This window comes from Fulmarus glacialis, unplaced genomic scaffold, assembly GCF_000690835.1.
Source record: "Fulmarus glacialis isolate BGI_N327 unplaced genomic scaffold, ASM69083v1 scaffold12557, whole genome shotgun sequence".
In the NCBI taxonomy this organism is placed as follows: Eukaryota; Metazoa; Chordata; class Aves; order Procellariiformes; family Procellariidae; genus Fulmarus; species Fulmarus glacialis.
This window is the reverse complement of record NW_009225150.1, coordinates 27702-42792: the sequence shown is the minus strand read 5'-3', so window position 1 is coordinate 42792 and position 15091 is coordinate 27702. Positions and strand designations below refer to the sequence as shown.

The 15091-nt window shown below is 39.5% G+C and overlaps 1 protein-coding gene across 1 annotated transcript; it reads left to right on the top strand.

Moving 5' to 3' along the window:
- The first annotated feature begins 7642 nt into the window (after window positions 1–7642).
- On the top strand, window positions 7643–15091 carry RAB14 (RAB14, member RAS oncogene family). Its single transcript, XM_009582392.1, has 7 exons — window positions 7643–7697; window positions 9050–9103; window positions 10640–10817; window positions 11966–12032; window positions 12938–13025; window positions 13352–13382; window positions 14259–15091. The coding sequence occupies exons 1-7, from the start codon at window positions 7646–7648 to the stop codon at window positions 14434–14436; spliced, it is 648 nt and encodes a 215-aa protein (XP_009580687.1). The 5' UTR covers window positions 7643–7645; the 3' UTR covers window positions 14437–15091.

The window sequence follows — 15091 nt, the reverse complement described above, 5'->3', positions numbered from 1 at the left end:
CCTGCTCTGCACTGCACTCTCCTGTGTAACACGCCATCATCAAGTACTCGTGCACATTCGGTATATATATATGTGCCCTTTACTAATTGTTGCAGTCGCACGTAGGGTGTTTACTTCATGTATATATTATACTGTGTATGTGGCCGATGTGGGGTGTTATGTGTACTTCTGATCCTTACGGTGACCTGTGCTGTCATGAACTTCGACAGAAAAATAACTTTCATGAGGGCTGAGGGGAATGCCACTCTCTATTCGAGGAAGTGACAAAAGTATTCTAGACTTGTTCTCTGTTTTCTTTTGTCAATGCTTATTTGGGCTAAACAGAAGAATTAAGTTCTGTTCTTTCACCTAGTTGTCTATTGCCTGTTTGCAGTGCACTCTTAAGGTTTCTATAATATCTGTGGATAGCTTTGTCTTGAATTAAAATTGTACTGAATTATCCTTGCAGTAAAGCCAGGAGAAGGTGTCTGTCTGCATTGGGGTGTCTGTGGCAATGGCTCTATTGCTCTGGAGAGTACTTGATGTGGACTTTGCTTCACAGGCCTCTGAAACAGGTGGTTCTATGTTGTATGACATTTTTTCACAGAGGTAAAAGTACCCCTTTGTGAAAAAGACTTACTCAGGTTGTCTATATCCTAAATAATTTCAAACCCCAAGTCACAAGTCTGACTTTTCCAGTAGCCAGATGTTATCATATGGAATGCATTGTTTTGGGGATTGATTTCTATCGTGGTTTGGATTGAGGGCCTCTTGTGCTTGGGCATTGCTCTGGAATGGGAAGAAGATCTCAACCCTGGGGGACTTAATAACTAAATATCACATAGTTTAATATGGATTAAAAAGGAATTTGCTAGCTTCCTGTAGGTATTTGAAAATGTCATAAATCTGAGTGGAAGGAAGAAGCTCCTATTTTCCTTTTCCATTTTATGAATAACAAAAAAAAAAAAAGCAAGCTACTGTGAAGGACAGCAGTTTGAAACAAACCTGTTATACTGGAGGTACTAGGATTTAAAATGTAAATAGATCTCTTAAAATTACTTGCTTACTCCTGTGCATCTAATGGAACCTGCTTATGATTGTTTCTTATTTTGCTGTATCTGTGTGCAACAAAGGAGGTAGACCTTACTTAATTTTGTTCTAAAATGTATTTGTGTTTTCCAAGGCAATGACTCCAGACAGTCGCATGTTGTTCTGATTTGTTAGACTGACAACAAAAAAAACCTCTTCTGGTTTCTGTATATACTGTCTCTAAACTTGCCTGGTATCTCTGGAACTTGATTCTCCTGCTACGAACACAGACATGTGCTACAGGTTAGACTCTTTTATAGGAAGAGGAAAATAGGATAAATGAGGATATACAAATGGATAAAGAACTATGGCTGAGAGAATGGACATCGGAGAAAGTGCTCTTACTGATGAGGACAGGTATGCAATATTTAATTCGGCTGTGGTGCTAGGGTGTGGTTAGTAAGAAATGAGGTGTGCGCATATAAATGCAGGAAGTTTAGGAGACAAAATGGAGGAACTTGATGGAGCAGGATGTGAAACTATTAAAAGGATAACCAACACAAAGTGTGTATGACTGGATAGCTGTTAAGGAAAATCAAAAAGTGAAGATAGTATGACAGCCTTGATTTAAAAATAAATAAAGTCAAAGTTCTCATATAGGAAGAGAAGTGAAGGCTTGTGAAGTCTTTAGAATTACTTATTAGGCCTCAGGTTGAGCTAAGGTGTTTTACATGATTAAAGAATATAGCAAATTTCTTCAAGAACAGCTTGAAACGGGGCTCTGCATAGCTGCAAGCTTGTTAGTCTGAGCCCAGTAGCCTGCAGGCCTCGTGTGCTTTCACAGAAAGAATAACTGGACATGGAAATAACAAGGAAATTCAAAGTGATCTTAAGCAGCAGATCATAAGAAGCTTGCTGGGTTGCTGTCTGATCAAAGATCAGTTCAACCAAATTTACTGTCTTGTGCTAATCCGATGCTTTAATGAAATCCAAATGGAGAAAGCTAGAGAGGATGACTCTCGAAGAGCTGAAAAATGAGCGAGGAACTGGCCAGCAACAAGTAATGTTGTCAGATGTGAAAGAGAAAGTACTGGGCTGCTAGCAGGCTGCTAATGAGACTCCTCCGGGATCAGGCTCAGAAGAGGGCTTTTTGCAGACAAGCATGCAAAAATAAATAAACAAACAGACCAGGGGGGCTGTGGGGCCATCATCTTAAAGAGGGCAGAGATGTTTATATGTTTAGGAAGACCTAAATGTCCTTGGTGTGTGGAAGTCATAGAACCACAATGAAATTTAATTGTAATAGACCTCATAGCTTGCTATGGACAACAGACTATGGGAATTCACTACTTGGGTGTATTAATTGGTAACAAAACTGTTATTACCTTCCAGTACGGTGTGATTTTACAGAAGACCACAATTGAAGCAATCGCAGACTGTATTTCTAGCAGCCTTCTAAAGTAAGGTACCAGTTAGACTGCGTTGTTTTGTGTGCTTGACAAAAGTCTTCATCAGGGGAATAGTGCAATTATGAATTGAAACAATTTTACCTCTCCCCAGTTCTTCCCTCCCTTCTTCTCAGTGTTCACTGTTAATTAACACCTAAGTAAATATGCAGGGAGGAGAAGGAAGATTGTGCCCTGGGAAAGAGGATAACTACCTACTCATTTTGTGTAGAGATTTAGAAGCTGTTCTAAATAATAGTTATTATTGGTTGCATACAGTTCTCCTTGTATGCAACTAATATTTTCTTCCAAATGAAAAAACTAACTCTTTAAAAGTTGTTTCAATTTATGAAAGGAATGATGTGATGGCATTACCTTTTATAGAAGGGAACTGGACTTCAACTGTGAGATCCTTTCCTGTTGCATATCCTTGAGGAATGACCGAAAGAACACCTGGATGGCCAGATGAAATACAAAATGCCTCTTGCTTCAGACTAACTAAACAGTGGTCCTCTGGCTGCAGAGTGGTATGTTTTTAAGGGGAACCTGTAATAATTAGACAGTTTTCAGAGGTATCATCTCTGCGTGGATTGGCCAGCTGATGGTGTTAACCACGTGCAGTGTCTAATAAAACCTGTGCATACAGGTTCTGGTCTCTTCTAGTAAGGTACCTGCTTCTTGCTGAGCATAAAGCTATGAAATTTCTCTATGCAAATGATATCCAGTGAAGAGTTAAAATTGACTGTGTCCTTGAGTTGAGCTAGAAGAAACTGCATGGGTCTCACGAAAGCTGGTATGGATATGATATTTACAGTTATGTTACTCTGATAAAGAATGTTACGGCAATGCGCCTAGAACAACCTTATCTCAGTTTGTACAGATGTATGCTGATACCTGAAATAAGGCTTCAGTGAGATGTCAAAATACCTATGTAGTGCTTGTTGATTAGAGGAGAAAATGTAGGTGTCACTAGTATCTCGTTAAGGTCATCTTTAACTTTTTATAAATTAAAAAAAAAAGCCTCCAAGGGAGAAGTTGATAAGTTGATATATGGAAATGGATTATGGTGACACTGTTCACTGTAAAATTTCTAGTCCTAACTGTAATACAGAAATTAATTGTACAGGCTTTGAAACTAGCAGCAATCTGTGTATAGCGATGCATGATCCTCTGGCTATTTGCCATCGTGAAATAATGCTCTAAACTCTGGGGAAGTGTTACCTCTGAAAAGGGAGCTAAAACTTGTTCTAAGTTGGCACACTTTCCCGGAAGAAAGATGGCAGGGAGACCAAGCTTCCAGGCTAAACTTCTTTTACTGTCTGTTAACAGTAAATTCATGGTTGGTTCACTTTGATGTCATATTGTATAATGTCAGCAGTGGCTGAAGGTAAGTTGCATATACTTATGTACAACTTTCTCAGTCCTGCAGTTCTTGCCCTCCTGCTCTCCCAAGAGGAAAACCCCCATATTGGGATTATTAAGATTCATGTGTCTGAAACAGAGGGCTGTGAAGTGGAGATAGAACTCCAGTTTCTACAGGTGGCTGAGGCTATCAATATATATTAACCCCTTGCATTAAAATGTAGCTAATATTTTTTTGTATTTACTGAATCCTATTTTGCTCTAGTCTTGTCTAGACTTCCTTCTTTCATCTGCAGTAAATGCTGAGATTGTAAGTTTTCTAAGGCCGAATTCTCGCCATGGCTTCTGTGTTTAGTTTGTTGCATTTATTTTTCCCCTTCAGGACAGAGTCCTTCTGGAATATCAGTTTTATTCCAAGATCTGAGTGCAGTTTGGATTCCTGCTTATCCCTATTGGAATTTGAGTGTTTAAAAGTTTGGGTTTTTTCTTTTTTTTTTTTTTAAAAAGTCATCTGTTCTCCAGAAAAGATTGCTGACCTTTAGTAATAATTTGAAGTATTTCAGAATCTTTTCTGTAACATGACCCTTGGAATAAATGTAATACCAAAATGTTGCTTTTTTTCAGTTTAACTCCAGAAATTGAGTTTAAACTTAATATCTGTGTTTCTGCAAGCTTTCAGTATGTATGTCTATCGGACACAATAACTTCTCCAGCAACTCTCTGGGACTTGAGAGAAGGTCTAGCTGCATCATATGAGTGAATTTATCTATTGGTATTGCTATTAATAATCCATTTATTTAAGCTGTGGAGAGAGCATGCTAGGTCTGGCTGTACACAGAGGGGTGTGGTATTTCTCACCTACTTTAGGGGCCTAATGTCACTGTGAGAATGAGGGTGAAGTTTTAACAATGAGATGTGGCTTGAAGTTAGTCCTCCCTTCCCACCCATTTCTTAGCAGACTTTGTTGCCAAGCACAGAATTTGGTTTTCTCACTCTCACTTTGAAGTGGGAACTGATTTTGATGCATATGTTGCAAAGCAGTGACAGTTTCTTTTATATTGAAATAGCATAGTTAGACTTCTTTACTTAAAGAGTATAATAAAAATTGACATATCTTAACAAGCAAAAACAGTCTGTCAAGTAAACAGATGTATATTTTGCAGTAAAGATTCTAGTTAAGAGACTCATTTCAAATGCAGTTTGTGATATAGCCTGCACAGAGTTCCCAGTTTGTCCATTCTTTTTTAAAAAAAAAAGTTTTCCTCACTTTCTAGTGATACTGCTTACAAGCTTGGATAGTAAGACATGTTCCCCTCACTTGTTATATACAGGAATATTGTAAAGTCATGTGCTCAGAAACATGAAACTTCTTTGAGTATTTCTGACTGCTTGGCATTCCTTAGCCAACTAGTACTGTGAAGAGAGGGTCACCTAGGTTTCTGCAGGACAGCCGCACGAGTGATTCCCTGTCTGGGAGTTTACAATGCTGAATTTTTTTTTTTAAAAACAGTGTAAGTTACTAGATACCATCCTCAGAACGCACCATAGATCTTTCAAACTAGATGCATATTAGTGCTCTGTGTCTTCGCCTGCCTTTCTCTATTGTGGCTGTGGCACCCACCTGTTTTCTCTGTAAAATAATACAGTTCATGCTATTCTCCTGAAGTACTTGCACATATAAATTGGCCTTTTCAAGCTTTTTTTTTTGTACTTCCACTTACATACCTGTAATCCTCCAGTTTAACCTTGTCTGCTATCAAAAGCCATGAATATAGTCCTCCTAGCTTTACTTAGAAAGCAAGTGGCAAGTTAAGTATCTTGTAAGAAAAAATGGATTGGATTAGAAGATGCTCAGTTTGAATATTACTGTTATTGGGATGTGCTGGAGAAGAGGAAGAACATAATGTGTTCAGAAAATTGGATGTTTCTGCAATGACACATTAATTTTGAACTCTATATGGAGCAGTTACATGTCTTTATTTGCTGGTGTTGAAAATAATCGGTGCACGTATTGAAGCTGATACTGTAACTCTAGAATCTTCCACTTCCAGGAAGTAAGGCAGTAAAGCTGCTAGCTTCTTTGGTAAAGGGCAGTGCATTTTTCAGTCATGGATGTGAATTCTTACCCAGTACGGCGATAAGAAGTGGTCTGTCCACTGAGTGGTTATTTGAGGATAGCAAAGGTGGTGTGGGATGGCTGCATGAGACTTCCTTTTACTATGGCAGAAGAGTTTCCTCTAAAATTTTCTTGATTGAAATGACTGTTCTTGTAACCTGTGCAGCACTTTGTGTGGAATTCTGTCTTGCCAACACATAGAAGAATTACTGTCCAAAATTGTTTTTTGTTTACTATTTTGGATTAAACTTGGTTTAATAGAACAGTGTGTGTGTGTATAGGACTTAGCGTAGATGCTTTGCATACTACTTGGGATAGAAGGACTTGAGACATTCCATATCACGAGCCAAGCATGAAGGAAAGGCAAGGTGCAGATCAGCAACTGGCACACAGTAAACCCTTTCTAGCTGCCGTTAGAGTTGTTCCCCCTCCAAGGTCTAGATAAGAGCGTTTGCTTTAAACCTCTGCTGTGTGAAGCGGTGGCTGTTGGCTGTGTACTGTGAATGAGATTTGTTGTCAGTCACCTTCTTTCTTATGACTACAGTTCACTGTTATGGATTAATTGTGGTTGAGGAAACAATACTTTGCTTCTGAAAAAGTTACAGGCTTTGTAAGCTTTCCTGCGTGTTTTTTTCTTTACAGTACTGGTTTCATTTGTCATGTGAATGACACATGACTGAATGAAAATCTTTCTAGGCTAAAGCAATGTTCTTTATAAAAAGTGCCATGTTTTTCTAATGGCTGGCTATCTGCCATGCAAGAGCAGAAAAGGAAATGGTGAATTCCTAGTAGAAATTTTCCACTTGCTTAGCTGATCACACTATATCTAGTTCAACTTAAAAACCTGGGACAAAAGCAGGCATTTTGCATCCTTTATGTTAACTGGCAAGAGCTGGGCTGTACAGACTTGTAATCCTGGTTAACTGATGTATTGGTTGGTAAGTCAGCTACTACCCTTTGCAGGTTTACATAGCTGAAGCCAGCTCTAATTCCTCCTACATCTAGGAAAGCATAGGAAAACTCTGGAATATTGGAAGTACTTATCCCAATCTAATTTTGACTATCACTTAAATCTGCTATAGAGCATAGATAGTGAGTAAATCTTCCTAAATCAGTGAGGTGTATTTAAGGGGGGTGGGGGTGGGGTGGGGGGGAGAGAGAGGGGAAACTGCTAAACCTTGCTGTAATGCTGCTATGCTGACAAAGCCACAGAGCTGTTAACTTCCTGAACATCTGATTTGTGGCTTTTTTCTCTTTTTTTAATGTAGCAGTCCAGACCCCAGTTATGGCTACTACAGCATTCTTCTGCTGTCTTTTCAAGTAATTCTTAGCTGTTTGATGCAAGCTGCACTGTTTCCTTTGTTCCTGTTGCAAGTGTCAAAAGTGTGAGGTAGTAGTTCCAAATTGCTGGTTTTGTTAAACCTCTTCAGACTTTTCTTTTGGAGGCAGATTTTAATTTCAGTTCATGTATCGGCTATTTGGCTAGTGAGTGCTGGTCCACTGGTACAATGCAGGAAGCTACTGGAGCTTTTCAACAGCTTTAAATCTTTCTGTGTAAAATTGAATGAGTATCTGTAACTGTGAATGAGAGGATAGTTGGGGGGGAGAGGAAGGGGGTTTTGTCTGCTTATATGAACTAAATTGGATGAATTGGGTTGAGTTTGGTGAACAAGTAGCAGTTCTGATGTGTTCTATTTTTTGTTTTAGTGCCACAATGGCAACTGCACCTTACAACTATTCCTACATCTTTAAGTACATCATTATTGGTAAGTATCACTGGGCACTTATGTGTTTATGTCAATGTGTATATGCATGACAGCCTACCTGCAAATCCTGTGGCTGTACTATTGTTGACTTCTGCTGCATGTTGTTGCTATATAGTAGTGATTCTTTCAGTAGTTACTTGTCCAGCCTCAGTCCTTCACAGATCACCATGCTTGCTCTAAAGCTTTAGTAGCTGACAGCATAAAGGCAAATGCCTTTGTGTGCTACAGAATGAGAGTGGTGTAATGGGTGGCAGGTGAACTGGGAGTGAGGGCAAGTACCAGTGCCTGTATTGAGTTCACTTTATTGCTGAGTTACTGTTAAAAATGACTGTTCTTTTTGACATACATACTTCAGAATTCTTGAATATCTTCACTGTTAGGGCCATAATGCTTAGCCCTCTGCATAGCACTAGAAAAAAAGGCATTCTGAAAACATGTGCATGTGGTCCCTTTCTCCCTAAATCAAGTTTATGTTTAGAAAAATTGCTAAATCCGTTGGAAATGGGGAAAAACTGTAATGGGAATCAACAGAACTGGGATGTTGTGTTGATTCAGGTTTAGTATAGCACTTTGACTGTCTCTGCATCGTTAGTCTCAAAGGTTTTAGAATCTTTGAAGACACAAGTACTAATTGGAATCCATTCCTTTAGACAGGCTTATTTGTCAGGCTGTATTTTTATGTGTTTAAATGTTGCTTTTAGCTGCAGCTTCCTTGGCTGTTTAGAGTCAGGGACTTGATTGCATTTATTACTATCCTGGAAGAACTGGTCTTGCTTTTAATGTTTAGTCATTAATGATCTTGTGTAGGTGTAAGTTATCTGCAGTCTTATTGTGATGGATGGTTTGTAAGTGAGGCTGCTGTGACAGCATCAGCCTGTGGAAAAGTTGGTTCTTAAAAGATTGCCATTTCTCACTATTGGCATTGTGTAAATGGATCAGTAGAAGTGAAGCAATTTCACTTTGGGTTGGTTGTCAGTGTTTTTGATGTCCTTACCAGTAATTGCAGGTAAGACAGGAGCAGGGCAAACACTCAAAAGGTATATTTTACATTTCAGTTTCTTACAGGTCTACTTCTCATAACCTTGTGAAATACAGTTGTAAAATCAGTAACACAGGTTAACTTCTCTTTTGTGTTTTCTGCTCCACCCTTGCTTGCAAGCCTGCACCTCTTACCAAAACTATAGTGCAAAAGTTGATAAATTTAAGGACTGTGGCCAGGTATAGAACATTGCCCACTAGACCTGGGAAAGGAATGGCTGCCTGCCTCTGTACCATTTGTTGTGTGGGATGAAGAAAATGTGCTTGTTGAAACAATGATGTGATGTCAGCCTTAACTATTCTTTCTGTAACAGGGGACATGGGTGTAGGAAAGTCCTGTTTGCTTCATCAATTTACAGAAAAGAAGTGTGAGTATTTCAATTCACAATATTTATTCTAACTGGTGTGCTTCATCCCTCTTCCTGCCCTTTTGCTTCCATCATGCATGAGCGTGATGTGGTATCTGTCTTAATCTGTATGGGTTTGTGTTGTACTTGGTCAGATTTTTGTTTTGACTCCTGCAGATGTAGAAACAAAACGTTGATGTAGTAATGGCAAAACTGCTGCTTCAGTCAGTCCTGCCTGTGATGAGTGGGAAGGCTGTGTCTGTTTTTACAGTTTTTCCGGGGAATTTTGATATGGAACAAAGTGAAATTTCGTGTCTGAAATCTGCATGTCTTCAGTATTGGTGTAGCTTGAACACAAGCAGTTGGAGCTTTTTAGTGCTTTTGAATCCTTTTTTTCATTTTTGAAGTGCTTATTTTTCTTCAACTCCTTGTTTGCGGACTTAAGTAGCACTGTCATTCTCTGTAGCTGCTGTGACTCGTGACACTTGGACTGCCCTGTGTGATGATGTTTAAGGCTTACTGCAGTCTGTCTCAGCTGTAATGTTTTGTCATGTAAGCTATCATGACTAAATAAGAATTAGCTTCAATTCTTCTTAATAATGTGTGTTGCATTGAAGTTTGCAGCAGCTATTAGCTCTTATGACTTTCCATGAAGCTCACGCTCAATGGATAAGTCCGTGGGTATTTATTAGTACAAAGTTAGTCTTTACTGTGCGCTGCTCAAGATGTGGCATTAAGTGGGTAGGAGCTACGGTTTAAAATATTCCTGTGTTCTAGTAGAAATAGGATTTTTTTAACTGTTGCTTTTAATTAAAATCGAGTATCAGCTGATTGTTTAAATGCTACTTTGCATACAGTAAAAGTCTTGATGGGGCTATCTTGTTCTTAGTTTGTCAGCATTAAGCTGAAGCAATGCAACTGAACAAATTAGCATACCAAACACCTCTACTACAAGACTGTCCCTAACTGTAGATAGCTTGAATAGGCACTCATCCTTTCTGTATTTTCTTGATTGTTTTTAAAGATGAACTTATTAAAAGTTTATTATAACTAGAAAGATGCCTTTTTGGTTTTGATTTGCTGTGTTGATAGCTACTTATGAAACTGGCTTTTCCTGTGGACAATCATGCTATTACCCTGTCTGAAACAACTTGGATACTTGTTTTTGAAGCTGTTTTACAGACTTTTAGCTGTATCTTGGTAATTCCCTAAAAGTTATCTTTTCCTACTGCATTAAAATAGTTAACCGTTTCTACAAGGATAGACTGAGAATCAACTGACTTGATACCTTCTGATATATATGGCCAAACAGCATCAGTATACATGCATCAGAGAAGGCAAGGAATTTTTGTAACTTTTTAACACTAACAGCAGTTCAGGAAATACTTCATTTTATATCTGGTTAAGTGATACAGTTCAGGTACTGTAGCTGTAAAAATGCTTTCTTAGAGACAGAAAAATCTAGTGAAGATAACTGAAAACTGGTGATAGTAATATCTTGTAGCAAGGAGACCTTGTACTAAAATAACTGATCTTTGCTCTTATTTTTCATGTCAGTTATGGCAGACTGTCCCCACACAATTGGTGTTGAATTTGGCACAAGAATAATTGAAGTTAGTGGCCAAAAAATTAAACTACAGATTTGGGATACAGCAGGACAAGAGAGATTCAGGGCTGTCACACGAAGCTACTACAGAGGAGCAGCAGGAGCTCTCATGGTCTATGACATCACCAGGTAAGGTGCTGTTGACTGGAGCATCTTGTGTCGTAGCTCGTGTGTGCTTGACAAGCTGTTTGGATACCACAGCCTTGTATGTACTGTCTTGTCTGTCCCCTTGACTTAGATTTAAAGACTCTGTCTCTGTCTGGATGGATTTGTATCCTGTTGTGTGAAGCTTACCACGCTTCTTTGTCTAAATACTTTAAGTATTTGAAGAGCTGAAAACATAGGGAATATTGTGAGCTGCTTTTCTTGGAAAACTTCACTGCTGACAGACCTGAGGATCTTGCCATTTCAGTCCTTGACTGCCTGTGTTGAAGTTGTTTAAAGAACTAGCTTTGTCCTTAAAATCTGCTCTTCAGTACATGGATTTTTCTCTTCCTGGGAGGCAATGGATACTGCTGCTTACCTGGCAGAAATATTCTTAGGATAGGCAGAGGACAGAATATTACCTCTGTTGCAGTGTGCTATGTAAACGTGCTTAACAGGCTCTGTATAGATGAGAGCACTGGAGAAGTCTGACTTCTGGGCCTCTTCACGGGCTAGTTGTCCAGCAAAACAAGGCTGCATAGAAGCTATCCTGTCTTCCTTTTGCAGATGAAAATTGAAGATGCTGCTAAATGAATAATTAATCAGATGTGCAAGGCGAAATAGTTTTGCTTTCACATGTCTCCCATCTTCCTCTGGGGCTGTTCTTGATATTCTTTAAGCACCTCTTTTTTTCTGCATATATAGGTATATCTCCTGTTCGCTTAAATCTTGAGTAAAACATTAATCATCTTATGCACTGTTTGTTACTGAAGTGCTATTCTACTGTACAGTGTCCCATAAGAGTATTTGACAGGAAACCCTTTAATGTGTTCTATACAAAACGATACAGATGTTGTCCTTGTGAAGACAGTAAAACTACCACATCCTAGAAGTGTGAATTGGTCCATCTTTCCACCTGTGTTGTATGAGTTGCTCTGTGGGTTTAAAGTTGACTTGTTGAAATCTTGGTCCGAGTCCAAAGAAGATGCTGGTTGCTTTGTCTTTCTTGAGGTTGGGGAGAAGAATAGGGCTGACAGATGTTAGTGTGTTTAATGGATGCTGACAATGCTGTTGGCACTTACGGATTTTAAAAAATACTGTAGCTAAAACTATACTCGCTTGATTCTTTGCAGAAGAAGTACGTATAATCATTTAAGCAGCTGGCTGACAGATGCAAGGAACCTCACCAATCCAAATACTGTAAGTTGGACTTTTTTTAGCTTGAAAGCACGATTGCTTATCTCTAAGCAAGAGGTGGAAGGCTTAGGCCAAAGCGTCTGCAGTGGTAGCAGTATTCTCTTAAATAAGCTGCCTGTGTTTTCTCAATTACTTAGCTCTGAGTTACCGTGATGTTCCCATTTTGCAGTATACCAGTGACTCTCTTCCCTTACTGCAACTGGTGGAAAAGCATAGGCTCCTGTGCAGGAAAGCAGTGGTTTCCTCTAAAAGTTTTGTTGTGCTACTCACCTTTCAGGGGCCTATTTTCAGCAGTTGGAGACAAAATTGTGATTAACTCTGAACAAACATTAACTTTTGTTACTACTTCTTCTTGCTTTGTGGTAGTAATGAGGTGAATGCTATCTCATCTTAGATTGGAATATAAATTGGATCTTCAGCAAAAGCTGACCAGGTCTTCTGGAGGGGGGAAGAAGGTTTGTCTATGTCGCTTTGACCGTACCACAAAACTCTTGTCCTTCAGTCTTTTTCTGAATGCCCCTCAAATACTCAAGCACCAAGCTTGTGGGAAGACTCTCTGCTGCAATGAAAGAAAACTTAAAAGATTCTGGCTGGATTAGCAGATGATTAAACAAATGCAAGAAGTGGTTCCGAGCAAAACTTTCATGACTAAAGAGTAGGACTACTGCTTTTTAGGACCTCATCTCATGCAAATAGCCTAAAGCATTTGGAAGTGACAGCTGGAGCCGCTGTTCCCGACTTTACAGAGGGTGCACTGCTGGAGCAGTGTTGTCCTGAAGATGCATGGGTTTTGCAGTTAAACTTTTCTGCATGTTTCCTTTTGTGTTTTTCATCTCTTTAATAAAGAGGGTGGTAGCGAAAAAGCTAATAAGATTTTTCCCAGACTAATTTTCTCTCTTTTGAACTAGGTGATAATCCTCATAGGAAATAAAGCAGATCTGGAAGCACAGAGGGATGTTACATATGAAGAAGCCAAACAATTTGCTGAAGAAAATGGTGTGTTTTTTTTCTCTTGAGCTGTTACATTTCCTACAAGATAGCAATGTTAAAGTGAATCCTCAGCATTGATAGCTGCAAGCTTACACTTCCAAAGTAATGTAATTATATGTACAAACCTCTACTGTGCCTCAGATAGCCTGGCTTAATTCTAACTGTGCTTAGTTCTAGAAATCAGCTTGTGTACTGATGCCTTAACTTAGTCATAAAATACTATTTAGTACTAAAATAGTGTCTTGCGTGTAATCGGAAGGTCTTCATATGACTGACTTAGGGCTATTTGAAATATATTATACATTGACTGTTAAACCTCTGTTTCTGAACAGGTCTATTGTTCCTTGAAGCAAGTGCAAAAACGTAAGTTACTTTTGTCTGAGTAATAATTCAGATGTGATCTGTTTCAGAGGAATATATTGGTTATGACTAAGTACAGCCATAGGGTTCAGGTATGATAGGGTTTTACAAGTCAAAAAAACATTATTTTTGAGTATGTGTAGTGGTTTCAGTCATGTCAGCTTTGACTTGAAGGTGACTTGGAAATTAGACCTCTCGCTACATTTCAGGCAAAGACTTGTTGAATTCAAGTGAACTGATTGAATTCAGTTCAAACAAATACATATATATAGAATGTGTGCGTGTGGGTAAGAGTGGTTCCCAATTAGACATTCCTTCCCTCGGATGTTTTGAGCTGTAAGCAAGTTCTGTAGTGAACAGCCGGTCCCTTCGGTCACCAGGAGGAATCGCCGCACCGTACTTGTGGTAGGCTGTGTCAGCTGGGGAGCCTGTCAGGTCTCCAGTGACACTAGTAAACGTGCCTCCAACTGGCGCCTGCCTTCGTGGGACTTTTCATTAAAAGGTTTTGATTAATAGTAGCTCCCCTGTCTTTAAGCCTCTTTCAGAACTGCTCTGTGCATGTGGCTCAGTGCCTTAGCTTGTTTTTGCTACTCAGTGTTTTGGCATGTATTTTTTTTTTATTCCTGGCTAGTCCCAATAGATTCAGTGGCAAGGGAGTGGGTTGCCCTATCAAAGGCTGCCCCAAGGATAGGTTATCAAATGTGTGGTAGGCCTGCTTTAAGTACTGTAAGCTCCTCTTGCATGTAAGAGGACAGGGTAGCAACTGCTTGTACTTGGTGACCTGTCAGATCCCAGCAAGGGTGTCTAGCCAGCTGCCTCCATAACCTGCATTGCTTTGCTGAAGTGTAGCCTAAATAACTCCTGCTGCTCTCTTCGTAGCGGAGAGAACGTTGAGGATGCATTCCTGGAGGCTGCCAAGAAAATCTACCAGAATATCCAAGACGGAAGCCTGGATCTGAATGCTGCAGAGTCAGGCGTACAGCACAAACCGTCAGCTCCGCAGGGGGGCCGGCTAACCAGTGAACCCCAGCCCCAGAGAGAAGGATGTGGCTGCTAGTGACCTCTGTTTCATGGCTCCATTTCTGACCTTTCACCTCTGTCTGTTGGAAGCGGTGCTTTTGACTGCTTCCCTGTCTTCTGTACATCTTATTGGGTTTAATTAAAACTCTGAGACAAGTTTAACACAGTACTAAACTGCTAAACAACTTTAGATGTAATCAGGTTATCAAAGGCAAGTAGAGTAATAAATCTCTCCTGCATGGTAAATCTAGAAGTTTTTTTTTCCTTGATTGTCCTTGTGATAGTGTCACCGATACATAATTTAAACTGAGCACTGATGCTGGACTCATGATTTTACACTTTCGCAGGGCTTTGTCTTGTACGGTTTAATTTTATGGTTCTTTGGCCTTTCTTCCCCACCTCTAACTGTTTAGAGCTGTCCATAGTAACGGATAAGTTTTTGCTGTGAAATGACTTCCGATGGTAGCGAGGGGCTCTGTAACGATGTGCTTCTGTTGAAAGAATTCCCTGTGGTGTGTGTTGGGGGCAGGGGTGGGCTGGTGCAGGAGCGTACAACTTGCACAGGGAAACAATCCATTCACTCTTGTGCTCATAGCTTTATGTCTTTTTTTTTTGCCACTTTTATCCTTTACATTTGTTAACAGAACGTAAATATGTATAAAATTTGAAGGAACTGAGCTAACAGTTAAATA